Source organism: Chiloscyllium punctatum, chromosome 8 (genome assembly GCF_047496795.1).
Source record: "Chiloscyllium punctatum isolate Juve2018m chromosome 8, sChiPun1.3, whole genome shotgun sequence".
In the NCBI taxonomy this organism is placed as follows: domain Eukaryota; kingdom Metazoa; phylum Chordata; class Chondrichthyes; order Orectolobiformes; family Hemiscylliidae; genus Chiloscyllium; species Chiloscyllium punctatum.
In genome coordinates, this window is record NC_092746.1 from 118,306,306 (window position 1) to 118,334,151 (window position 27,846).

General features: G+C 43.0%; 1 protein-coding gene across 3 annotated transcripts in view; it reads left to right on the forward strand.

The window, feature by feature from the left end:
- The first annotated feature begins 4,372 nt into the window (after nt 1–4,372).
- ccdc13 (coiled-coil domain containing 13) overlaps nt 4,373–27,846 on the forward strand; it is an 82,483-nt gene continuing 59,009 nt past the window's right edge. For 2 of the 3 annotated variants that reach the window (XM_072576328.1, XM_072576329.1), the window contains exons 1-2: nt 4,374–4,773; nt 16,009–16,157. In XM_072576328.1, the coding sequence (XP_072432429.1) occupies nt 4,553–4,773; nt 16,009–16,157 (370 nt within the window). In that variant the 5' untranslated portion in view covers nt 4,374–4,552. Of the gene's footprint in view, nt 4,774–16,008; nt 16,158–27,846 lie in introns of all 3 variants that reach the window. The other variant, XR_011961413.1, reaches the window with a different exon arrangement.

The window sequence follows — 27,846 nt, forward strand, 5'->3', positions numbered from 1 at the left end:
TTCTAGCTAATGGATAGAGAACTGGCTGGGCAACAGGAGACAGTAGTAGTTGAAGGGAGCTTCTCAAAATGGAGACCTGTGACCAATGGTGTTCCATAAGGATCTGTGCTGGGACCACTGTTCGTGATATACATCAATGATTTGAAGGATGGTGTAGGTTGCCTCATTAACAAGTTTGCATGTGACAGTAAGATTGGTGGAGTAGCAGATAGTGAAGGGAACTGTCAAAGAATACATCAGAATATAGATAGATTGGAGAGTTGGGCAGAGAAATGGCAGATGGAGTTCAATCCAGACAAATGCGAGGTGATGCATTTTGGAAGATACAATTCCAGAGCGAACTATAGACTAAATGGAAAAGTCCTGGGGAAAATTGTGTTCAGGTCCCTGAGGGTGGCAACGCAGGTCAGTAGCATGTTCAAGAAGGCATATGGCATGCTTTCCTCCATTGGACAGGGTATTGAGTACAAGAGTTGGCAGCTCATATTACAGTTGTATAAGACTCTGGTTCGGCCACATTTGGAATACTGCGTACAATTCTGTTTGCCAAATTACCAGAAGAATGTGGATGCTTTGGAGAGTGGGTACAGGAGGTTCACCTGGTATAGAGGGTGTTAGCCATGAGGAGAGGGTAAATAGATTAGGATTATTTTCATTGGAAAGAAGGAGTTTGGGAGGGGACCTGATTGAGGCCTACAAAATCATGAGAGGTATAGACCGGGTGGATAGCAAGAAACTTCCTCCCAGAGTGGAGGACTCAATTACTAGGGGTCATGAGAGGAGAAATGTTTTGGGGAGATATATGTGGAAAGTTCTTTACACAGGGTGGTGGGTGCCTGGAATGGTTTGCCAACAGAGGTGTTAGGGGCAGGAACGATAGCATTGTTTAAAATGTATCTGGACAGATACATGAATGGGCAGGGAGCAAAGGGATACAAATCTGAGAAAATAGGCAGCAGACTTAGATAGAGGATCTAGATCAGCGGAGGCTTGGAGAGCCGAAGGGCCTGTTCCTGTGCTGTAATGTTCTTTGTAGCGAAAGAGGTTCTTTGGAATGCTTGTCTTCATTAGTCAGTGTATTGAGTATAGGAGTTGGGATGTCATTTTGCAGCTGCACAGATTAGTTGGTGAGGCCACTTTTGGAATACTTCATTCAGTTCTGGTTTCCCTGCTACAGGAAAGATGTTAAACTTGAAAGCTCTCAAAGATTTACAAGGATGTTGGAGGATTTGAGCTATAGGGAGAGGCTGGGGCTATTTTCCCCTGCAGCGTTGAATGCTGAGGGACAAGCTAGAGGTTTATAAAAATCATGAGGGGCATAAGTAGGGTGAATAGCCAATGTAATTTTTTTCCAGGATAGGCAAGTCCAAAACTAGAGGGCAAAGGAGTAAGGTGAGAGGAGAAAGATTTAAAAGGGACCTGACAGGCAGCTTTTTCACACAGAGGGTGGTGCGTGTACGGAATTAGCTGCCAGCACAAGTGGTGGAGGCTGGTACAATTGCAACATTTAATTGTTGGGTGGGTTAATGAAAAAAAAGGGTTTAGAGGGATATGGATTAGTGGTGCTGGAAGAGCACAGCAGTTCAGGCAGCATCCAAGGAGCTTCGAAATCAACGTTTCAGGCAAAAGCCCTTCATCAGAAATACAGGCAGAGAGCCTGAAGCGTGGAGAGATAAGTGAGAGGAGGGTCATGCTGACTAATGGGACTAGATTAGTTTAGGATATCTGGTTAGTGCAGACAAGTTAGATAAAGAGTCTGTTTCCATGCTATATAAATCTGATTCTATAATGACAAGTTTTCCCACATTATACTCCACCTGGCAATTTTTTTGTTTAGTCATTCCATCCATCTATATCTGTCTCCTCCTTCATATTGTAAGTTCCTATCGTTGTGGTCTTCTGCAAATTTAGCTACCGTGCCTTTGCTCCCCAATCTTTGATGTAACTAACAATGTTGACTTTCTAGCACAGCCCATTGCAGGACTCCACTCATAACATTCTTGCTGATCAAACAAAGATCTATTTATGCATATCACTGTTTTTTGCCAGCCAGTTTATCTTCTGACAATGTTGATCTGTTGCCCCCTATACTATGAACTTAAGTTCTAAAGACATTGATGATGTGGCGCTTTGCCAAGTGCCTTCTGGAAATTCAAGTACAGTACATCTACAGGCTGTCCTTTTATCTACAGTGCATGTTTCTCCTTCAAATAACTCCAGTAAATTGGCTTAGTGTGATGTAACTTTGACAAAACCATGCTGACTCACTCTGATTATTTGTGTTTAATCTGTAAATACTTCAATGATCAACTCTCACCTTCCCCACAACTGATGTCAAGCTAACTCACTTAAAGTTTCCTCTTTTCTACTTCCCACCCTTGATATTTGGTACTTTGGTAATTTTACCATAATGATTACCAGAGTAGGAGAAACTGGAGCTCTTTACTCTGGACCCTGTAGCAGCCTTTTAAAATTTTGAAAAGGTTTGATAAGATAAACAATCCAGAATGTTTCTCATTTGCAGGTGCAAGTGGAGCGTCGCTACGAAAGCTAGTGTGCTTCCAATTAAACCTATTGGACTATAACCTGGTGTTGTGTGATTTTTAACTTTGTACACCCCAGTCTAATACCGGCATCTCCAAATCATGACTCCTATGAATATGGTCTCCTTGAAACAGGCTTATGAATAGCAAAGGTTTAGAGATACCACCAACTATAAAAAATGGTGTGTGGTTGTTTCTAATATTAATGCTCTTCACCCGATGTGCATTAGTCACGGAAAGAAAAACAGTACAAGGGTCAGATGTGTTAGAAATTCATGATTAAAAACTCATTGTTTTGCTTGTCAATATATTCATTTTACCAGCAGGCATATGGCTTCCATTGGAGGTTTTTTTTGAGGGAGTAGCACTTACAATGCCTCGAGGAAAGGAGATGAAGTAGCCTTTAACAAAAAAGGACATCCCGAGATCCAAAATGAGAGAATTCGATGGGCTATAGGATGTCAAGTGGAGCGGGCACATCTGTGTTGGGTGATTTTGAATGGGCATACTATCTTACAGTGCTCGATGACCTGCTCATGAAGGTTGCTATCACCATCCCCTTTAATTGCAGGAGACTGTGGTTTGCATGGCTATGTTGTAGAGGGAAAACCAGTTGCTGGTCTAACTGCGAAAAATTCTTGAATTTAACAAAATATAGTTTACATGATTTGATTTACATTGTTAAGAGACTTTTAGGAGCGTCAAATGTCTTGTCACACTCCTGCAAGACCTTAACTGTTCTGTCATAATGAGAGATGCATAACTGAGCTGTTAACTAACCCTACTGCAAAAGGAAATGCATTAGGTCTTTACTGAGAGAAGTCGATTTGGTGCAAGTTTAGTATTGAGCGAAGTGTTTAGGATACTGGGTGTGTAATGCTGGAGGTGGATGAGGGAACTGAAAGAGGTGAATGGAATACTATGAATGAGGTTCAGGATGTACATTGGAAGAGGTCAAGTGTGTGTGTGGTGCTGGAAAAGTACAGCAGGTCATGCAGCATCTGAGGAGCAGGAGAATCGACGTTTCGGACAGGAGCCCTTCATACAGGTTACACTGATTTGATTTACATTGTTAGAGACTTTTAGGAGCGTCAAATGTCTTGTCACACTCCTGCAAGACCTTAACTGTTCTGTCATAGTGAGAGATGCATAACTGAGCTGTTAACTAACCCTACTGCAAAAGGAAATGAATTAGGTCTTTACTGAGAGAAGTCGATTTGGTGCAAGTTTAGTATTGAGCGAAGTGTTTAGGATACAGGGTGTGTAATGCTGGAGGTGGATGAGGGAACTGAAAGAGGTGAATGGAATACTGTGAATGAGGTTCAGGATGTATATTGGAAGAGGTCAAGTGTGTGTGGTGCTGGAAAAGTACAGCAGGTCATGCAGCATCTGAGGAGCAGGAGAATCGATGTTTTGGGCAGGAGCCCTTCATGCAGTCCTCACTTTCTCCCGTAGGAAGAGGTGCCGAGGGCAGGTAGTGGATGAACTATAACTTGCACTGAAAGGGGAATTGGGATGGAGGGTGAGAGCTAAAACAAATGAATGACGTACGGAAGACTTGATATCCCAGAAGGGGACAATCTCTACCTCTCAGATTTGTGGAGGATGGATGGTGAATCTTCAATGTTGCTGAAAACCTGCATGAGACTAAATTTAAATACATTTTTAAGAACCATGACGGGGCAGAAAGGACATTTGGTTTTTTAAAGTCACAACCGGGAAAAGTAAAAAGTAGTGGGATTTAAAAGTAAAAACGATTGACGAGGATCATGTGGTCAGTGGATGAGGAGGGTGGGGTGGCCAGGTAGGCCGCGTTTCCCCTGGTTACTGTTGCTACGCGACGTTGGCGGCGGCTGCCATCAGAGGCCTCGAAAGCGACAGGGTTAGGAGGGTTAAAAATCACACAGCACCAGGGTTAGGAGGGCATCAGCAGAAAAAATCCGCACCGGGGAGCGTCCCAGGGAGGGAGAGGGTAAGGCCGGCTCAGCAACAGCGGCCGGTTTAACTCGATGGACAGCGCGGATGAGCTGGTGACCCAGGGCCTGAGGCAGCAGTTCCAGGCCCTGCAGGAGCAGCAGCAGCAGAGGAGGAGGCAGAGGATGGCGCTTGTACGCTGTGAGAAGAAGGAGCAGGGCCCCGGCCCCGCGGGCACCTCCACATTGTCGGAGGAAGACCTGGGACTGCAGCTGGTGAAGGCCGAGATCTGCAGCACTACAGACATCAGCAAAAGGTAAATACACACACGTACAGGAACGTGTACAAACAGACATATAGTACACACATACTGATACACACACATGCATATATATATATAGACAGCAGATACATATAGAAACGTATATATACAAACATATAATACACACAAACTGACATATAAATGTACACACACAGGTATGCACATACAGTATACTGATACTCTCTCATAAATACGGGGGAGGGGACAGCCTAATGGTATCGTGGTTGGACTGCAGAGACCTAGGTATTATTCTGGGGACCCTGGTTTGAAGCCTGCCCACAGCAGCTGGTGGAATTTGAATTCAATTTTAAAAATCTGGAATCAAGAGTCCAGTGATGACCATGAATCTTTTAGGAAGGAAACTGCCATCCTTACGTAGTCTGGTTTACATGTAAATCCAGACCCACATGACTCTTAACTAAAACTTTGGGCATAGGGATGGGAAATAAGTGCTGGCCCAGCCTGCATATGTGTATGTATGACCCTTGTCATACATACACATATACTTACACATGCATGCATATAATACACATGGATACATACATACACATACTGATGCATACAAATATCCATACTAATACATATATATGTAGATACATAGAAGCATATATAATAAACATATATGGATAGATATATACACACATGCAAGCATACATATACCAACGCACATACATATACACACATATAATGCACAGAATTAGATATATACAAACAAACAGATACATAAATACACACCCACACGCATATACACATACACATCCACATGCAGATGTAAGTGGGCATTCAGTGTTTCTATTTTAAACAATCAATGTGCAAGAGGCAAAGACAGGAGAATGGTGCAAAGTGATGATGTTCATTTGGGAGAGCCGCAAGGGGATAAATGCTGTCCCTACCCTTGCACCGTAACAAATCTTAATCTCAAATAGTCAGCACAGTCAGAAGATAATTTATAAAAGAAGCAAATGTAAGGCACAAGTAAACATTTTCGCACAGTGAGCAATCATGGCCTGGATTGCGCTGCCTGGAAGTGGATATGTGGGTTCAGTTGAGGCATTCAAGAGGGCACTGGATAAAACAGAGTGCAATAGGCAAAGACAGGAGACTGGCACAAAATGGTGATGCTCATTGAAAGAGCATGTGCAGATATGATGGGCCAAATGCCATAACACTTCGGTTGATGCAGGAATGATGTTCCCAATCATGGGGGAGTCACAGTCTAAGGAAATGGGATTAAACCATCAAGACTGAGATATGGAGAAATTTCTTCACCTAGAAAGTGGTGAGCCAGTGGAATTCACTATTAGAAAAAGCAGTTGAGACCAAAACATTGACAAGAGTACAAAATGTGTTCTGGGTGGGAGATTTCAGTGTTCATTACCAAGAATGGCTTGCTAGCAGCACAACTGATTGAGCTGGTCAAGTCCTAAAGAACATAGCCTCTAGACATAGCCTGTGGCAGGTAGTAAGGCGACCTTGCCCTATCCCTACAATCTTCCCATGGCCTACACATCCCTGGACACTATGGGCAATTAAGCATAACCAATCTACCTGACCTGCACATCTTTGGACTGTGGAAGGAAACCAGAGGAAACCCACACAAACATGGGGAGAACATGCAAACTCCACATAGTCACTCGAGGCTGGAATTGAACGCGGGTCCCTGGTACTGTGAAACAGTAGCGCTAACCACTGAGCCACTGTCCCATTTCCTCCAACAGGTTTAGTGGCTTGGCCATGGTAAATTGTTCCATAGTGTCCAGAGTCAAGTAAGCTAGGTGGATGCAGGGTTATGAGGTCTTGGTGGAATGTTTTCAGAGGGTTGGGGCAGAATCAATAGGCCGAAAGACCTCTATCTGCACTGTAGGGATTCTATGTCAGTATCAGTAAGAGTGAGTTTTGGAGACGAAATTATATTGAGAAAACCCTCCACCATAAGACAGTGTTATTTTCTGAGTCTGTAGGTTGTGAAGGAGCAAAAATGGCCTTTGCAGTGATATGTACTTCTTGTCAGATGTGGGAGTTTAAAGAGAGTTTAAGGGTTACTGCGGATTATATCTGCCATAAATGCTGTTGGATGCGAGTCTTATCAGATCGAGTGGATCGGTTGGAGAGACAGATAGAAGCGATGAGGAATTTGCAACAGCAACAGTATATGATGGATGGCAGTTATAGGAAGGGGGGAAGTCTCAGATACAGTCACATAGATGGGTTAACTTGAGGAAGGGTGAGAGAGGTCGGCACCTAGGGCAGGAGTCTTTTGTGGATGTACCCATTTCAAACAGGTATGCTGTTTTGGAAAATGTAGGGGTGATGGATTCTCAGGGGAATGTAGCATGAACTGCCAGGTTCCTGGTATTGAGACTGGCTCTAATGCAACGAGGGGTACATCGGCTTCCAAGAGATCAATTGTGTTAGGGGATTCTGTAGTCAGAGGTACAGAACAGACGTTTCTGTGGCCAGCAGAGAAAAAGCAGAATGGTGTGTTATTTCCCTGGTGCCAGGATCAAGGATGTCTCGGAGAGGGCGCAGAATGTTCTCACGGGGGAGAGGGGCCGGCAAGAGGTCATTGTCCACATTGGAACCAACGATATAGGAAGGGAAAAGGTTGAGATTCTGTAAGGAGATTACAGAGAGTTAGGCAGGAATTTAAAAAGGAGGTCCTCAAGGGTAATAATATCTGGATTACTCCCAGTGCTACACGCTAGTGAGGGCAGGAATAGGAAGATAGAGCAGATGAATGCATGGCTGAGGAGCTGGTGTATGGGAGAAGGATTCACATTTTTGGATCATTGGAATCTCTTTTGGGGTAGAAATGACCTGTATAAGAAGGACGGATTGCACCTAAATTGGAAGGGGACTAATATACTGGCAGGGAAATTTGCAAGAACTGCTTGGGAGGATTTAAACTAGTAAGATGGGGGGGTGGGACCCAGGGAGATAGTGAGGAAAGAGATCGATCTGAGACAGGTACAGCTGAGAACAGAAGTGAATCAAACAGTCAGGGCAGGCAGGGACAAGGTGGGACTAATAAATTAAACTGCATTTATTTCAATGCAAGGGGCCTAACAGGGAAGGCAGATGAACTCAGGGCATGGTTCGGAACATGGGACTGTGAAATCATAGCAATTACGGAAACACGGCTCAGGGATGGGCAGGTCTGGCAGCTTAATGTTCCAGGATACAAAGGCCACAGGAAGGATAGAAAGGGAGGCAAGAGAGGAGGGGAGTAGCATTTTTGATTAGGGATAGCATTACAGCTGTGCTGAAGGAAGATATTCCCAGAAATACATCCAAGGAAGTTATTTGGGTGGAACTAAGAAATAAGAAAGGGATGATCACCTTATTGGGATTATATTATAGATCCCCCAATAGTCAGAGGGAAATTGAGAAACAAACTTGTATGGAGATCTCAACTATCTGTAAGAATAATAGGGTACTTATGTTAGGGGCTTTTAACTTTCCAAACATCGACTGGGACTGCCATAGTGTGAAAGGTTTAGATGGAGAGGAATTTCTTAAGTGCGTACAAGACAATTTTCTGATTCAGTATGTGGATGTACCTACTAGAGAAGGTACAAAACTTGACCTACTGTTGGGAAATAAGGCAGGGCAGGTGACTGAGGTGTCAGTTGGGAAGCATTTTGGGGCCCGCAACCATAATTCTATTTGTTTTAAAATAGTGATGGAAAAGGATAGACCAGATCTAAAAGTTGAAGTTCTAAATTTGAGAAAGGCCAATTTTGACGGTATTAGATAAGAACGTTCGAAAGCTGATTGGTGGCAGATGTTCGCAGGTAAAGGGACGGTTGGAAAATGGGAAGTCTTCAGAAATGAGATAACAAGAATCCAGAGAAAGTATATTCCTGTCAGGGTGAAAGGAAAGGCTGGTAGGTGTAGGGAATGTTGGATGACTAAAGAAATTGATGGTTTGGTTAAGAAAAAGAAGGAAGCATATGTCAGGTATAAACAGGATTGATCAAGTGAATCCTCAGAAGAGTGTAGGAGTATACTTAAGAGGGAAATCAGGAGGGCAAAACGGGGGCATGAGATAGCTTTGGCAAATAGAACTAAGGAGAATCCAAAGGGTTTTTACAAATATATTAAGGACAAAAGGGTAACTAGGGAGAGAATAGGGGCCCTCAAAGATCAGCAAGGCGGCCTTTGTGTGTAGCCACAGAAAATGGTGGAGATACTAAATGAATATTTTGCAACAGTATTAACTGTGGAAAAGGATATGGAAGATATAGACTGTAGGGAAATAAATGGTGACATCTTGCAAAATGTCCAGATTACAGAGGAGGAAGTGCTGGATGTCTTGAAACGGTTAAAAGTAGATAAATCCCCAGGACCTGATCAGGTGTACTCGAGAAGCTAGAGAAGTGATTGCTGGGCCTCTTGCTGAGATATTTATATCATCGATAGTCACAGGTGAGGTGCCGGAAGACTGGAGGTTGGCAAACATGGTGCCACTGTTTAAGAAGGGTGGTAAAGACAAGCCAGGGAACTATAGACTGGTGAGCCTGACTTCAGTGGTGGGCAAGTTGTTGGAGGGAATCCTGAGGGACAGGATGTACATGTTTTTGGAAAGGCAAGGACTGATTAGGGATAGTCAACATGGCTTTGTGCATGGGAAATCATGTCTCACAAACTTGATTGAGTTTTTTGAAAAAGTAACAAAGAAGATTGATGAGGGCAGAGCAGGAGATGTGATCTATATGGACTTCAGTAAGGTGTTCGACAAGGTTCCCCATGGGAGACTGATGAGCAAGGTTAGATTTCATGGAATACAGGGAGAAATAGCCATTTGGATACAGAACTGGCTCAAAGGTAGAAGACAGAGGGTGGTGGTGGAGGGTTTTTTTCAGACTGGAGGCCTGTGACCAGTGGAGTGCCACAAGGATCGGTGCTGGGCCCTCTACGTTTTGGCATTTACATAAACGATTTGGATGTGAGCATAAGAGGTACAGTTAGTAAGTTTGCAGATGACACCAAAATTGGAGGTGTAGTGGACAGAGAAGAGGGTTACCTCAGATTACAACAGGATCTTGACCCGATGAGCCAATGGGCTGAGAAGTGGCAGATGGAGTTTAACTCAGATAAATGTAAGGTGCTGCATTTTGGGAAAGCAAATCTTAGCAGGACTTATACACTTAATGGAAAGGTCCTAGGGAGTGTTGCTGAACAAAGAGACCTTGGAGTGTAGGTTCATAACTCCTTGAAAGTGGAGTCGCAGGTAGATAGGAAGGTGAAGAAGGCAAAAACGTAGGTAAAAACAATGACTGCAGATGCTGAAAATCAAATACTGGATTAGTGGTGCTGGAAGAGCACAGCAGTTCAGGCAGCATCCAACGAGCAGCGAAGAAGGCGCTTGGTATACTTTCCTTTATTGGTGAGAGTATTGAGTACAGGAGTTGGGAGGTCATGTTGCAGCTGTACAGGACATTGGTTAGGCCACTGGTGGAATATTGCGTGCAATTCTGGTCTCCTTCCTATCGGAAAGATGTTGTGAAACTTGAAAGGGTTCAAATAAGATTTACAAGGATGTTGGCAGGGTTGGAGGATTTGAGCTACAGGGAGAGGCTGAACAGGCTGGGGCTGTTTTCCCTGGAACGTCGGAGGCTGAGGGGTGACCTTATAGAGGTTTACAAAATTATAAGGGGCATGGATAGAATAAATAGACAAAGTATTTTCCCTGGGGTCGGGGAGTCCAGAACTAGAGGGCATAGATTTAGGGTGAGAGGGGAAAGATATAAAAGAGACCTAAGGGGCAACTTTTTCACACAGACCATGGTACGTGTATGGAATGAGCTGCCAGAGGATGTGGTGGAGGCTGGTACAATTGCAACAGTTAAGAGGCATTTGGATGGGTATATGAATAGGAAGGGTTTGGAGGGATATGGGCCGGGTGCTGGCAGGTGGGACTAGATTGGGTTGGGATATCTGGTCAGCATGGAGGAGTTGGACCGAAGGGTTTGTTTTCATGCTGTACATTTCTATGACTCTATGACTATATGTTATTTGGCACCATCACTGTGCTAAACAGAAGAGATTTCGAGCAGATCGAACAATTTATGACAGGACATCCATGAGGCACTACGGGCTATCAACAGCAGCAGAATTATATAAAGCACAATCTGTCACCTCATGGTCGAGCATAATTCCCAGTATCACAGATATCAGTCTCCAGCCAATCCGATTCACTCCACTCAATATCAAAAAACTGTTGGAGGCACTGGTTACTGCAAAGGCTATGGGTCCTGATAACAGTTCAGCAAAAGGACTGAAGACTTGCGCTCCAGTACTTCCCATTCCCCTGGCCAAGTTCTTCAAATACGGTGGAAAATTGCCCAGGTATATCCTGCACTTAAAAACCAGAACAAATCCATTCTGGCCAGTTATTGCCCCATCAGTTTATTCACAATCATCAGTAAAGTGATAGAAGATGTCGTCAACAGTGCTGTCAACAATGCTATCTGCTCAGTGATGACCAGTTTAGGTTCTGCCAGGGCCATTCAGCTCCTGACTTCATTATAGCCTTAGTTCAAACATGGATAGAAGATCTGAATTCCAGAGGTGTGGTAAGAGTGTCATCCTTGATATCAAGGCTGCATTTGACTGAGTGTGTTATCAAGGAATCCTAGAAAAGCTGGAATTAGTAAGTATTGGCGCAAGTTCTCCACTGGTTGGAGTCATATCTGACACATAGGAACACCCACTTCTGCCTGTGTAGGAAGATTGTTGAGGTCATTGGAAGTCAGTCATCTCAGCTCCAGGACATCTCTGCAGGAGTTCCTCAGGGTAGTGTCATTGCCCAAACCATCTTCAGCTACTTCATTGATGACCTTCCCTCCATCATAAAGTCAGAAGGGGATGTTCGCTGATGATTGCCCAATGTTCAGCACCATTTGCAACTACTGAAGCAGTCCATATTTTAAAAAAAACAAGACCTGACCAATATCCAGGATTGGGCTGACAAATAGCAAGTAACATTTGCACCACACAAATACCAGGAAATTACCATATCCAATAAGGGACGACCTAATCACCGCCCCTTGACATTCAGTGGCATTGCCATCACTGATTTCTCCGCCTTCAATGTCCTTGAGGTTACCATTGATCAGAATCTCAACTGGACTTGCCATATAAATACAGTAGCTACAAGAACAAGACAGAGGCTAGAAGTACCATGGCAAATAGCTCACCATCTGACTCCCCAAAGCCTATCCACTGACTACAAGGCACAAGTCAGGAATGTGATGGAGTACTCCCCACTTGTCTGGATGGGGAGCTACAACACTCCAGGAGCTCGACACCATTCAGGACAAAGCAGTCCTCTTGATTAGCACCACCTCCACAAACATCCACTCCCTCCCCCACTGATGCTCAGAAACAGCATTATTTACAATCTAAATCATGCACTGCAGAAATTCACCAAAGATCCTTTGACAACACTTTCTAAACACATAACCACTTCAATTTAGAAGGACAAGGGCAGCAGATATGTGGGAGCGCCATCACCTTGAAGTTTCCTTCCAAGCCACTTCTCCCTGGGTCAGAATCCTGGAATTTGCTTTCTAATGGTATTGTGAATCAACCTACTGCACGTGGTCTGCAGCTGCTCTCGAAAGCAGCTTACCACCATCTTAAGGGCAAATGGGGACGGGCCATAAATGCTGGCCAGCAAGGCCCACAGCGCATGAATGAATAAAAACAAAACTTCCTAAAATTATCCCAGTGGCAGATGTTAATCTAACTAGTCTGTAGCTTCCTGCACTCTGGCTTCCTTTTTGAATAAAGGATGTGGTGCTGACCAATGGAGGGTCAGGGGAGAGGAGGAATGCAATGAAAGCAAATGCCTGTTAGAGCAGAAGCATTGTTGTAACTTGGTTTGATTTCCACAACAGTATTCGTTGTATCCGAGTTTGCACCCCAAAATTTCATCTCTCAGCCCCCAAAGCCCTGTTCTAGACCATCCCCTGGAAGTAGAGCTGTTAAACTTGGTCCTACCTATTAAAGCATTGCTGCAGATGCTGTAAATCAGAAAATTAAAGAAATGATGCTGAAAAATTTCCATGTAAGGCAACTGACATGGAGAGAGAAATAGATATGTTTCAAATGCAGATCGTTGAGCAGAGACAGGACTGTTAACCATAAGGAAAGGTTCACACCTGTTCTCTCCACAGATGCACCTAAGTGCTTCCAGTATTTTCTGGGTTTTGTTTTGCTTCTGACACTCCAATATCTGCAAATCACTGGTTTCTGATCCTCTGACTACACTGACCTCTCTGCATCCAGGTTGAATACTTAACTGTATTTGTCCTGAGAAATTGTAATGCTCTAATATGTCCAGCAGGTGTCGCTTCAGGTATGTTGCATAGAGAAGTCAACCCAACTTCTGCATTTCAATTGGTAAGCAATGAAAACACTGAGCAATCTTCCAGTTTAGTTCACACACTCTAATAGTGAAAGTTTACAGAGACACAGTTTTTACAGCTTGGAACAAAGTTTTCTATCACTTGGCACATAGCCTTGAATGCTGTGGTATTTTTCTAAATATTTCTTAAATACATCTATTCCTCCTTCAGTGAGTTCTAGACATCCACAGTCCTCTGGGTGAAAACATTTTTCGTCCAATCTCCTCTAAACCACCTTGCTCCTCACATTAAATCTGTGTATCTTGGTTACAAATGAGAACCACAACACCACCATAAACGGATCCTGCAAAGCTAGGCTTGTGGAAATGTTTTTATGGAAATCAGTTTGGGTTTTATTGATGTAACTTGTAAGATTCTGAGCTGTTCTGACACTGTCTTTTGTTGCTGGTGGTAATTTTTGTCAAACTGCCCAAAATAAATTGGACAGGATCTTCAACAGGGAAATTTGTACAGAGTGGAAGTTAGATTAGATTACTTTTTTTTAGATTACTTACAGTGTGGAAACAGGCCCTTCGGCCCAACAAGTCCACACCGCCCCGCCGAAGCGCAACCCACCCATACCCCTACATCTACCCCTTACCTAACACTACGGGCAATTTAGCATGGCCAATTCACCTGACCTGCACATCTTTGGACTGTGGGAGGAAACCGGAGCACCCGGAGGAAACCCATGCAGTCACGGGGAGAATGTGCAAACTCCACACAGTCAGTTGCCTGAGGCAGGAATTGAACCCGGGTCTCTGGCGCTGTGAGATAGCAGTGCTAACCACTGTGCCACCGTGCCGCCCAAAGTATTTTGAACTGAGCTAATGCTGTATGAATAGTAGACACAGTTCTCACACGTTCATTTGGCGTAAACTGCTTAACCTGTATCTCAAGCACTTGATCACCGATCCTAATGACTCCTTTTTCAGCTTGCTGTCAATTTTTGTCTGATAACACTCTTGTGAATCATCTTTGGATATTTTGCTATGATAAAGCTACAATATAAACTAGCTTCATCAAAGGAGTACTTTTATTGGCATTTAAAAGTGGGAGCAAGAAATAGAAAAATGCAAAGAGTTACAGACAAAATGTTGTTGAAATTAATTTCACTCTGCTGCTTTTTACTTGGGTGTTGATTCATCTGTTTGTAATTATTTCAGTATGATTAGGTTAAGCAATTGCACCAGAATATTACTGGGTGGAATCATATATCATGGTGTTTGAAAATGTGAAATCTAATTGAACAAATGATAAGGAGTGTTTTCTAATTCTGTGCTTCCTTTTTAAAAAAAAAAGACTTTTTTGGGATGTGGGCATTGCTGGCAAGGCCAGCATTTTGTTGCCTATCCCCAGTTACTCTTAACTGAGTAGCTTGCTAGGCCATTTGAGAGAGCAAAGGAGAGCCAACTTAGCTGTGGATGCAAAATCATATCTCCATCAGACCAGGTAAGGAAGACCAATTTCCTTCTCCGAAGGACCTTAGTGAGCCTGATAGGTCTTTACAAAAATTATTGGTAGTTGTCATAGTCACTGTTGCTAGCTCTCAGTGCCACATTTTCTCAGCTGAATTCAAGTTAAACCATCTACCCAGTTTGTTCCTGCCCTGATCAGATTGAACTCGTTTTTGTTATTCATTAATCCCCATTCTAAGTGATAGCAATCAAGGTTTGCTCAAAACTTCACATCAGTTGTATGTCACTTTGATCTTTTACTATAAATTCTGTGTTCTATGATCCTGTCCCACTAGTTGCCTGACAAAGGAACAGTGCTCTGAAAGCTTTGTACTTTCAAATAAACCTGTTGGGCTATAACCTGGTGTTGTGTGATTTTTAACTTTGTCCACCCCAGTCCAACACTGGCACCTCCACATCATATTTGGTGTAGATCATTCATCGTGCTGTTAGGCTGCAAGTTCCAGGATTTTGACCTAGACTGAAGTAACTGTGATATATGTCCAAATCAAGGTGACAAGTGACTTGAAGTGGAGCTTGTAGGAGGTCATATAAGCCTTGTCTTTCTAGATGGCAGTTGTCATGAGAATTGAAGGTGCTGACTAAGGGAGCCTTGATGAGTTTTTGCAGGCCATCTTACAGATGATATACACAGCTGATTCTGATATAAAGTTTCTCGAATATTGATGGAGCTGCACTCATCCAGCCAACTCAGGAGTCAAAGCCACAAGATTAATTTCCAGTTTGAAGAATTTTTGTTAATCATATGAGCCAATATAACTTTAAGGAATGATCAGATTGAGTTTTATAAAATGATGAAGGGAATAGATTATGTTCAAGGTGACAGTTTGTTCCAGTTCAATAGTTTAGGGAGGACTAGGCCACAGTTTAAAGTTGTTGCAGGTTAGATGCCAGAAGCTCTTCCCAGAAAATAGTGTAATTCTGGAACAGGTTGCCCACTTGTGCAGTGGCTGGTATATTGTTGAATTCCTACAAGAGCAAGCTGAACCTATTTCTGGTAGGAGTGGAGATCACCTTGTATGAAAGATAGGCACTGAAAAGAATTATTCATGTCTGAGTGAGCTGCTGGACTAGTATCAATTGTCTCAGGGCCTGAAGAAGAAGTTCTCAGATATTTGTTTCCCTAAATCAATCTGGGTGTTTAGTCTGGGTTCTCTCCTGTCCCTATAAATCAATGGGTTTTCTGGGAGTGGTGGGAGCTAGTGTATCTGCTGTGAGGTCCCAAGGTATCACCATTGTCTGGGACTGGCTGGATGAAGCAGAGATTCTTCCCTTGACCATCTTTGTTTGCATGTCTGTAGTAAGTAGTCTTTTGTTTGAAACCTTGAACTTTCCAGCTTGCTGGAGAATGAGAACGAGCTGCTACAGGAGCAGATCCATGAGCTGAGGGATGAGAATGGACGGCTTTACAAACTCGTTAATGAAAAAAATTTCGAAATCAAACACCTGAAAAAGAAAAGTGAGGAAGATCGACTTGCTCTGGCAGGTAAACGTACCACTGGGGGTGTGCTCTAGTGTATTGGTATGTGGATCTCTGTCTGAATGACTTCCAAAATAATGAAGCTGCACCTCTAGTAGGGTTAAAAACCGAAAGAACTGCCAGTGTTGTAAATCAGAAACAAAAACAGAAGTTGCTGGAAAAGCTTAGCATGTCTGGACGCATCTGTGAAGTGAAATCAGAGTTAACGTTTTGGGTCCGGTGACCTTTCGTCAGAACACAGGAACCGAAATGTTAACTTTGACTTCTCTTCACAGATGCTGCCAAACCTGCTGAGCTTTTCCAGCAACTTCTATTTTTGCCTCTGATGGGGATGTTGAGATGCTTTGGGAATACCACATGTCAATTTTATAAAGTAATTATCAAGAAGGGTAGATTTTTAGAATTAGCCAGGTGACATGCAATTCAACCTTATTGAATTCAGAAATTAGAAAATTAACAAAGACCTGGCGGAAATATAAAACCACAATCTTGGAACTTGTTCAGTGGGGCATTAACTATAAATGTGACTGATCATCTGTCCAAGAGCTAAGATAAGAATATTTTCTTTCATTTTTTCTTTAATTTTTAAAAATATTCCTGAATGAAAAGCACTTATTGGCCTCCAATATTTTTGCATTATTCTAAGAGCTATACAGTACAGAAGGAAGCCATTTGGCTCATTGAGTCTGTGCAGTTCTTTGTGTGGACAATCCAGCTATCCCACTTCTCTTATTTTTGCCAAATCTATCCAATTTAATTTCTTCTCAAATTATTTATTCAGTTTATCATTGAAGACTATTGCAGATACGCAATCGTTTAAATGAAACACTCGGGAACAGCTGGTTTTCGGCATTCGGAATTTTTCCGAATAAGTGACAGCTTGACGGTGAAATTTTTAAAAGATCTTACCGAAAAGCAGATTCACTGTGAGTACTATGAGTACTGAGACAGAATTGAGGTCTGCCAGTGCTGGGCCATGCCCTTCCATGTCGCATCTGAGTGGCACGCATTGAGTTGGTGTGGAGTTAGGTTAACTATTTGGCGTCCAAACAACCTTAATAAAAAAAAAATTTCACGAAGAAACCTTAGGCTTTCGGAGCTTATTGGATTTCAGGATTTCAGATAAAGGGTTGTCTACCTGTACTGTATTGAGTCCATCATTGTATCAAGCTATGCATTTAAGCTCTGAAACAAAGGCTGGCTATTTAAAAAATAACTGCACTTGATTTCTGTTTTAGTTTTGCAAGTTATCTTAAATCTATGCCCTTGGGTTGAGATTGTGGTGATTTATCAGTTATTTTCCAAACAGCAATAAATGGAATTGCATTACTATGAAGTGCAACATGTTTGGTACATATATATTTGTAGGAGAAGGGGAAGACTGTTAGGCCAGTATACTTTGAATTTTCCTGTTTGGGGATTCCTGAAAATATTTCCCTGACCGCACCGCCCCCACTCAAAATACACAGAGTCAGTAAGTAAATCCACCCTGTAAGTCCCCAAATCACTGTGGAAAATTTAGAGAGCCCAGAGCATAGTTCTTGTGAACACAAAGTCCCATCCTCTCCTTAAGAATATCCTCTATTTGTATTGATTGGAGGTGTCATTGTGCTAAATGGAACAGACTTTGAGCAACTCAAGACTTAATATCCATGAGATACTGTGGGCCATCAAAAGCTGAAATGTATTAATCACAATCTATAATGTAATGAGCTCATATATCCCCACTTTACATTTACCGTCAAGCCAGGTTCAATGCGTATGTAAGGTTTACGAAGCTAAACTCTGACAAGGCCTGTGAAGAATATAAAGAAAACGGGAAAGAATTCAAGCAGGGAATTAGGAGAACAAAGAGGGGCCATAAAATGAACTTGGCAAGTAAGATAAAAAGGAGAATCCCAAGGCTTTCTAGGCATACATTAAAAACAAGAGGATAACTAGGGAGAGGAAAGGACCACTCGAGGACAAACGAGGGAACTTGTACTTGGATGCAGAAGACATGGACAAGACCCTAGATGAGTACCTTGCATCGGTATTCACCCAGGAGATGGACATGGAAGATAGTGAGACTTGTGCGGAGCATGCTAATATGTTAAGGCACTTGAGATCAAGAAAGAAGTGGTGTTAGGTTTCTTGAAGAGCATGAAAGTGACTAATTCCCCAGGACCTAATGGTATATGCCCCAGGTTATTGAGAGAGGTAAGAGAGGAGATTTCTGGGGCATTGACTAAGATCTTTGCGTCCTTGCTAGCCACTGGAGAGGTCTCAGAGGACTGGTACGTAGCTTGTGTTGTTCCTCTGTTCAAGAAGGGAAAGAGGGATAATCCAGGAAGCTGCCAAGCCTCACATTGGTGAGAGGATTCTTTGGGTAGGACTTATGCACATTTGGAAAAGCATGGCCTATTTGGGGACAGTTGGCATGGCTTTGTGCAGGACAGGTCATGTCTTGCTAATTTGATTGAATTTTCCAAGGAGGTAGTGAAGATGATCAATGAGGGTAGAGCATGTTGTCTACATGGATTTTAATAAGGCTTTTGACAAGGTACGTCATGGTATGCTCATCCAGGAGATTAAGATGCATGGGATCCATGGTGATTTAGCTGCTTGGATTCAGAATTGACATGCTGTAAATCAGAAAATTAAAGAAAAGATACTGAGTTAGGTTAACTATTTGTAGTGGTAGTGGTGGAAGGGTGTTTTCCTGGTTGGAGGTCTGTGACTAATGGTTGTCCACAGGGATCCATACTGGGACCTCTGCTGTTTGTGATATATGTAAATGACTTGAATGAAAATGTAGATGTGTGGGTTACTAAGTTTGCAGATGACACAAAGATCAGTGGAGTTTTGGATAGTGTAGAAAGTTGTCAAAAGGAACAGCAGGATCTGGATCAGTTGGAGATATGAACGGAGAAATGGCAGGCGAAGTTTAATCTGGGCAAGAGGTGATGCTCTATGGGAGATCAAATGTTAAGGAAAAGCATACAGTTAATGGCAGGCTCCTGAACAACATTGAGGTACCGAGAGATCTTTGGGTTCAAGCCCATAGTTGCCTGAAAGTGACCACACAAATAAGATAGGATAGTAAAGAAGGTGTATGGCATGCTTACCATGTTCGGCACAACATTGTGGACTGAAGGGCTTGTTCCTGTGTGTACTGTTCTATGTTCTAATGAAGAGAGCATGAGGGCATACCAGGAGTAGCAACAGCTTACCTAAAAAGGTGTTAAATACCTGTTGGAGCCACAGAACAGGACAACATGTATGCCAAACAGCAAGAGGAGCAAGTGGTACACAGGCTAAGTGATTCCACACCCAATGCATCAGGCCTCTTTGCAATTCTGCCACACCAGTCGTGAAGACAGTGGACAATTAAACAAGAGATATTGTTAGTAAGTTTGCATATAACACCAAAATTGGAGGTTCAGTGGACAGAGAAGAAGGTTACCTCCGATTACAACGGGATCTTGATCAGATGGGCCAATGGGCTGAGAAGCGGCAGATGGAGTTTAATTTAGATAAATGTAAGGTACTGCAATTTGGAAAAGCAAATCTTAGCAAAACTTTATACACATAATGGTAAGGTCCTAGGGAGTGTTGCTGAACAAAGAGACCTTGGAGAACAGGTTCATAGCTCCTTGAAAGTGGAGTCACAGTCAGATAGGATAGTGAAGAAGGTGTTTGATATTCTTTCCTTTATTGGTCAGAGTATTGAGTACAAGAGTTGGGAGGTCATGTTGGTTAGGCCATTGTTGGAATATTGCATGCAATTCTGGTCTCCTTGCTATCGGAAAGATGTTGTGAAACTTGAAAGGGTTCAGAAAAGATTTACAAGGATATTGCCAGGGTTGGAGGATTTGAGTTATAGGGAGAGGCTGAATATGCTGGGGCTGTTTTCCCTGGAGTGTCAGAGGCTGAGGGGTGACCTTATAGAGATTTACAAAATCATGAGGGACATGGATAGGGTAAATAGACAAAGTCTTTTCTCTGGGGTGGGGGAGTCCAGAACTAGAGGGCATAGGGGCAAGGGTGAGAGAGAAAAGATATAAAAAAGACCAAAGTGGCAACTTTTTCACGCAGAGGGTGGTACGTGTATGTAATGAGCTGCCAGAGAAAGTGGTGGAGGCTGTTACAATTGCAACATTTAAGAGGCATTTGGATGGGTATATGAATAGGAAGGGTTTGGAGGGATATGGGCTGGGTGCTAGCAGGTGGGACTAGATTGTGTTGGGAAATCTGGTTGGCATGGATGAGTTGGACCGAAGGGTCTGTTTCCATGCTGTACATCTCTATGACTCTATTACTGACTGGTGGAAGAGGCTCCGTAAATGTCCCAAATCCCCTCAGTGATGGGAAAGTTTAGCACAACACACCGTAAACCTTCTCAATAATCCTATCAACTTGGGTGGCAACTTTGAAAGATCTATGGACATAGATTCCAAGATTCCTTTGTTCCTCCACACTGCCAAGAATTTTGCCTTTAACTCTATTCTGCATTCAAATTCAACCTTCCAAAGTAAATGACTTCACACTTTTCCAAGTTGAACTCCATCTGCCACTTCTCAGCCCAGTTCTGCATCCTGTCAACCTACAGCAGCCCTCCACACCATCCACATTTCCGCCAACCTTCATGTCTTCAGCAAACTTACTAACCCACCTTTCCATTTCCTCATCCAAGTCATTTATAAAAATCACAAAGAGCAGACGTCCCAGAACCTATTCCTGCAGGACCTCTATAAGGTCACCCCTCAGCCTCCGATGCTCCAGGGAAAACAGTCCCAGTCTGTTCAGCCTCTCCCTATAACTCAAATCCTCCAACTCTGGCAACATCCTTGTAAATCTTTTCTGAACCCTTTCAGGTTTCACAACATCTTTCCAATAGGAAGGAGACCAGAATTGCATGCAATACTCAACAGTGGCCTAACCAATGTCCTGTACAGCTGCAATATGACCTCCAACTCCTGTACTCAGTTCTCTGATCGATAAAGGAAAGCATACCAAATGTCTTTTTCACTATCCTATCTACCTGCGACTCCACTTTCAAGGAGCTATGAACCTGCACTCCAAGATCTCTTTGTTCAGCAACACTCCCTAGGACCATACCATTAAGTGTGTAAGTCCTGCTAAGATTTGCTTTCCCAAAATGCAGCACCTCGTATTTATCTGAATTAAACTCCATCTGCCACTTCTCGGTCCATTGGCCCATCTGATTAAGATCCTGTTGTAATCTGAGTTAACCTTCTTCACTGTCCACTACACCTCCAATTTTGGTGTCATCTGCAAACTTACTAACTATACCTCTGTGTGCTCACATCCTAATCATTTATATAAATGACGAAAATTAGAGGACTCAGCACCGATCCTTGTGGCACTCCACTGATCACAGGCCTCCAGTCTGAAAAATAACCCTCCACCACCACCTTCTGTCTTCTACCTTTGAGCCACTTCTGTATCCAAATGGCTAGTTCTCCCCGTATTCCGTGAGATCTAATCTTGCTAACCAGTCTCCTATGAGGAACCATGTCATAGTAGAGTCAGATACATGAGGGACATTAAGCAACTCTCAGATAGGCACATGGAAGATAGTACAATGAAGGGTGTGTAAGTTAGTCTGATCTTAGAGTAGGATAAAAGGCCGGCACAACATCAAGGGCTGAAGGGCCTGTACTGTTCTGTGTTCTATGTTTATCAACATCCTGGCAACTATGATTGACCAGAAACATAACTGAACTAGCCATGTAAATACTGTGGCCACAACAGCAGGTCAGAGGCAAGGAATCCTGAAGTGAATAATTAACATCTTCAATCCTCAAAGTTGCTTTATGATCTACAAGGCACAAGTGTGATGGAATACTTCCCACTTTCCTGAATGCATGCATTTCTAAGAACATTGAAGAAGCTCGAAACTACTCAGGACACAGCAGCAGCTTGATTGGCACCATGTCCACAAACATTTTTCCCTTCACCACTGACAATCAGTAACAACAATATTTACTACTCATAAGATTCACTGGAGAAATTCACCAAGGCTTCTTAAACAGCACCTTACAACCCACAATCGCTTCCATCTAGAAGGATAAGTGCAGCCAATACATTTGGATGCCACTACCTGCAAATTCCCCTCCAAACCATCCAGAATTAGAAAATAAACAGCTGTTCCTTCAGTGTTACTGGGTCAAAATTCTGGAATTCTTGCTTTATAGCATTATGGAAATATATATGGAAAGTGGACTGCGGTGATTCAAGAATGCAGCTCACCACCACCTTTTCAATGGCAACTAGGGATGGGCAATAGGTGCTAATGAATTAAAATTGCAAAGCAACCTGTGAATGGAGGAGCAGTGAGCAGTTGGTCAAATACTGGCAATGGCATAGTTACAAGCTGATGTGCCTGCCAGAGATCAAGCATAGAGGAGGAAGAGAGTGGTGACTGAGAACCAGGACTATATTTTGCTAAGACTAGGAAAGGGAAAGTGGTGGGGGGGGGTGATGAATCCAAGTTCCCAAATAATAATAAGTATACATTATAAACCTTCATCACATTAGTAATTGTCCGGATAAAATATTCCATCATTTTAAATGTGCGATGGAAATGGATTAGTTGTAACCTCAGTAATCTGGAAAGTATGTTTCATAAGAACATAAGATATAGGAGCAGGAGTAGGCCATCAGGTCCCCACACCCACTTCACCATTCAATAAGATCATAGCTGATCTTTTTGTGGACTCCGCTCCAGTTGCTGGCCTGCTCACGTAACCCTTAATTCCTTTACTGTTCAAAAATCTACCTGTCGTTGCTTTAAAAATGTTCAATGAGGTAGCCTCAACTGCTTCACTGGGTGGGGAATTCCATAGATTCACAACCCTTTGGTTGAAGGAGTTCCTCCTCAATCAGTTCCCAATCTTCTCCTCCTTATTTTGATGCTATGCCCCATTGCGGATGATACGAAAGTCGGTGGAGTTGTTGACAGTGAGGAAGGATGTGGCAGGTTACAGCGGGATATAGATAAGCTGCAGAGCTGGGCAGAAAGGTGGCAAATGGAGTTCAATGCAGCTAAGTGTGAAGTGATTCACTTTGGTATGAGTAACAAAAAGATCGGGTACTGGGCTAATGGTCGGATACTTGGTAGTGTGGATGAGCAGAGGGATCTTGGTGTCCATGCACACAGACCTTTGAAAGTTGCCACCCAGGTAAATAGTGCGGTGAAGAAGGCATATGGCGTACTGGCTTTTATTGGTAGAGGAATTGAGTTCCGGAGTCCTGAGGTCATGTTGCAGTTGTATAAGACTCTGGTGCGGCCACATCTGGAGTATTGTGTGCAGTTTTGGTCGCCATACTATAGGAAGGATGTGGAGGCACCGGAACGGGTGCAGAGGAGGTTTACCAGGATGTTGCCTGGTATGGTAGGAAGATCCTTTGAGGAAAGGCTGAGGCACTTGGGGCTGTTTTCATTGGAGAAAAGAAGGTTTAGGGGTGACTTGATAGAGGTGTACAAGATGATTAGGGTTGACCATGAGAACCTTTTTCCACGTATGGAGTCAGCTATTACGAAGGGGCATACTTTAAATTAAGGGGTGGTAGGTATAGGACAGATGTTAGGGGTAGATTCTTTACTCAGCGAGTCGTGAGTTCATGGAATGCCCTGCCAGTAGCAGTGGTGGACTCTCCCTCTTTATGGGCATTTAAACGGGCATTGGATAGGCATATGGAGGATAGTGGGCTAGTGTAGGTTAGGTGGGCTTGGATCGGCGCAACATCGAGGGCCAAAGGGCCTGTACTGCGCTGTATTCTTCTATGTTCTATGTTCTATGTTCTATTTCTAATTTCACCTGCCAGTAGAAACAACCTCCCAGCTTCTATTTTATCTATTCTGTTCATAATTTTATATGTTTCTATAGGATCCCCCTTCATTCTTCTAAATCCCATTAAATATAATCCCAATCTAAGTTTCCCTACACAGCGATGTGCTGCAATTTTTCATTAGAGCGCTGAAGAGTCATCTAGACTGCAAATGTTAGCTTCCTGTCTCTCCATGGACACTGCCTGATCTGCTGTGGTTTCCAGCATTGTTTATTTTCAGTCCAGATTCCAGCATTTGCAGTCATTTGCTGTTACTTAGAAAATAATGATGTAATTGGGTAGAATTAGCGTGGATTCGTTAAAGGAAAGACATGTTTGGTAAATATTTTGGAGTTATTTGAAGATGTTAATTATAACTCAGATAAAGGAGCATTAGAGGATGCGGTGTCTTTGGATTTCAGAAAGGTTTTGATAAGGTTACCACAAGGAAGTTAGTAAACAAAATTAGAGCACTTGTGATTGGGTCTAATATAATGTATGAATTGAAAATTAGTTAACAGACACTTCTCTTCAGTATTTACGAACGAGAGGGACCGTATTGTTGAAGAGGAGAGTGTGAAACGGACTGATAAGCTAGAAGAGATACCTGTTAGGAAGGAAGATGTGTTGGACATTTTGAACAACTTGAGGATAGACAAGTCCCCCGGGCCTGACGGGATATATCCTAGGATTATGTGGGAAGCAAGAGAGGAAATTGCAGTACCGTTGGCAATGATCTTCTCGTCTTCACTGGCAACTGGGGTGGTACTAGGGGACTGGAGAGTAGCGAATGTTGTGCCCCTGTTCAAAAAAGGGAATAGGGATAACCCCGGGAATTACAGGCCAGTTAGTCTTACTTCTGTGGTAGGCAAAGTAACGGAAAGGGTACTGAGGGATAGGATTTACGAGTATCTGGAAAGACACTGCTTGATTAGGGACAGCCAGCACGGATTTGTGAAGGGTAGGTCTTGCCTTACAAGTCTTATTGAATTCTTCGAGGAGGTGACCAAGCATGTGGATGAGGGTAGAGCAGTGGATGTAGTGTACATGGATTTTAGTAAGGCATTTGATAAGGTTCCCCATGGTAGGCTTATGCGGAAAGTCAGGAGGCATGGGATAGAGGGAAATTTGGCCAATTGGATAGAAAACTGGCTAACCGGTCGAAGTCAGAGAGTGGTGGTAGATGGTAAATATTCAGCATGGAGTCCAGTTACAAGTGGAGTTCCGCAGGGATCAGTTCTGGGTCCTCTGCTGTTTGTAATTTTTATTAATGACTTAGAGGAGGGAGTCGAAGGGTGGGTCAGTAAATTTGCAGATGATACAAAGATAGGTGGAGTTGTGGACAGTGAGGAGGGCTGTTGTCGGCTGCAGAGGGACTTAGATATGATGCAGAGCTGGGCTGAGGAGTGGCAGATGGAGTTCAACCCTGCCAAGTGTGAGGTTGTCCATTTTGGAAGAACAAATAAGAATGCGGAATACAGGGTTAATGGTAGGGTTCTTGGTCAGGTGGAGGAACAGAGGGATCTTGGGGTCTATGTACATAGATCTTTGAAGGTTGCCACTCAGGTGGATAGAGTTTGTAAGAAGGCCTATGGAGTATTATCGTTCATTAGCAGAGGGATTGAATTCAAGAGTCGTGAGGTGATGTTGCAGCTGTACAGGACTTTGGTTAGGCCACATTTGGAGTACTGTGTGCAGTTCTGGTCGCCTCACTTTAGGAAAGATGTGGAAGCTTTGGAGAGGGTGCAGAGAAGATTTACCAGGATGTTGCCTGGAATGGAGAGTAGGTCGTACGAGGATAGGTTGAGAGTTCTCGGCCTTTTCTCGTTGGAACGGCGAAGGATGAGGGGTGACTTGATAGAGGTTTATAAGATGATCAGGGGAATAGATAGAGTAGACAGTCAGAAACTTTTTCCCCGGGTACAACAGAGTGTTACAAGGGGACATAAATTTAAGGTGAAGGGTGGAAGGTATAGGGGAGATGTCAGGGGTGGGTTCTTTACCCAGAGAGTGGTGGGGGCATGGAATGCGCTGCCCGAGGGAGTGGTAGAGTCAGATTCATTGGCGACCTTTATGTGGCATTTGGATAGGTACATGGATGGGTGCTTAATCTAGGATAGAAGTTCGGCACAACATCGTGGGCCGAAGGGCCTGTTCTGTGCTGTATTGTTCTATGTTCTATGTTCTAAAACAAAGAGTAGGAATAAATGGATCATTCTGAGGATGGCAGTTCTGCCTCAAGGATCATTGCTGAAGCTACACTTTTTCAGAATCTGTGTTAAAGATTTGAATGTGTGGACTGAATGTAATATTTCCAAACTTTCTGATGATACAAAACTATATGTGTCATTGTAAGTTATGAGGAGAAAGCAAAGAGACTATAAGGAGATTTGGACCAGCTCAATTAATTGTCAAGAGCATGGCAGATGGAATGGAATGAAAATAAGTGTAAAAAAAGTATTCAATATTTCTCAAATTTGAGGAGTTAGGAAGAATTGATGTTTAAAGAGACCTTGTTATCCTTATCATGACTGACCAAACACCAGCACACAGGTTCAGCAAGTGTTTAGGAAGGCAAATGATATGTGGCCTTCATCACAAGGATACTTGAGTAGAGACAAGATGTTTTAATGTAATTTGTAGATTCTTAAGGTGCCACACCTGGAGTCATGTATTCAGTCTTGGTCTCCTTATCTAAAGAGCTGGATTAAAATTCTGTAACTATCTTCCCAACAGCACTGTGGGTATCCCTACACACCAAGGACTGCGTGTTTAAAAGGTAGCTCACCACACCTTCTTAAGCACGATTAGGGATGTTGTATAAATGCTGGCCTAGCTAATGATGCCCACGTCAGTTGAATGAATTTTTAAAAATGTTTGCCATGGAAGAATTACATCAAAGTTTCACCAGCTAATCCCTGGGATTGCGAGATTATTTTACGAGAAGAGTTGAAGGGGCCCACATTCTCTAACATTTCAAAGACTAGGATCTCATTGAAACTTACAAAATTCTTTGAATGTAAATAAGATGTTTCTCCTGGTTGCTGAATCTAGAAACAGAGGTCATATAGCCCATTTAAAGTTAAGATGAGGAGGAATTTTTCATTTAGAAGGTGGTAAATCTCTAAGACTATGGAAGCTCAATCATTGAACATGTTCAAGGCAGAAACTGAGATTTCAGGATACTAACGACATCAAGTGATTAAGAGGACAGTGTAGGATAGTGATGTTAAGGCAGATAATCAGCCATCATCTAATTGAATTGTACAGTAAGCTCAATGCTCTGAGTGGCCTACTCCTGCTTCTGTGCTCCTAAGCATCTTGACTTCATCCACCCATTATGAATTAATAACCCTTAATTCCCTTGCCTGACAAAAAAATGTGCTGGGAATCCCTTGAAGACTTCAGTGAAGGGGACAAATTGAAGACAAGGGAAGAATTAGTTAGGTGGCACGGTGGCTCAGTGGTTAGCACAGTGCCAGGCACCCGGGTTTGATTCCAGCCTCGGGCGACTGTTTGTTTGGAGTTTACACATTCTCCCCGTGTCTGCGTAGGTTTCCTCCGGGTGCTCCGGTTTCCTCCCACAATCTAAAGATGTGCAGGTTAGGTGAATTGGCAATGCTAAATTACCCATTGTGTTCAGGGATGTGTATGTTAGGTACATTAGTCAGAGGTAAATATAGGATAATAGGGTAGGTGGTATACATCTGGGTGGGTTACTCTTCGGAGGGTCGGTGTGGACTTGTTGGGCCAAATGGCCTGTTTCCACACTGTAAGAATTCTATAATTCTGTGATAAACATGGCATATCACTTGCCTGTTAATGAACCAAAGGCAGTCTCTGCAGGCAGCTCTTTGAA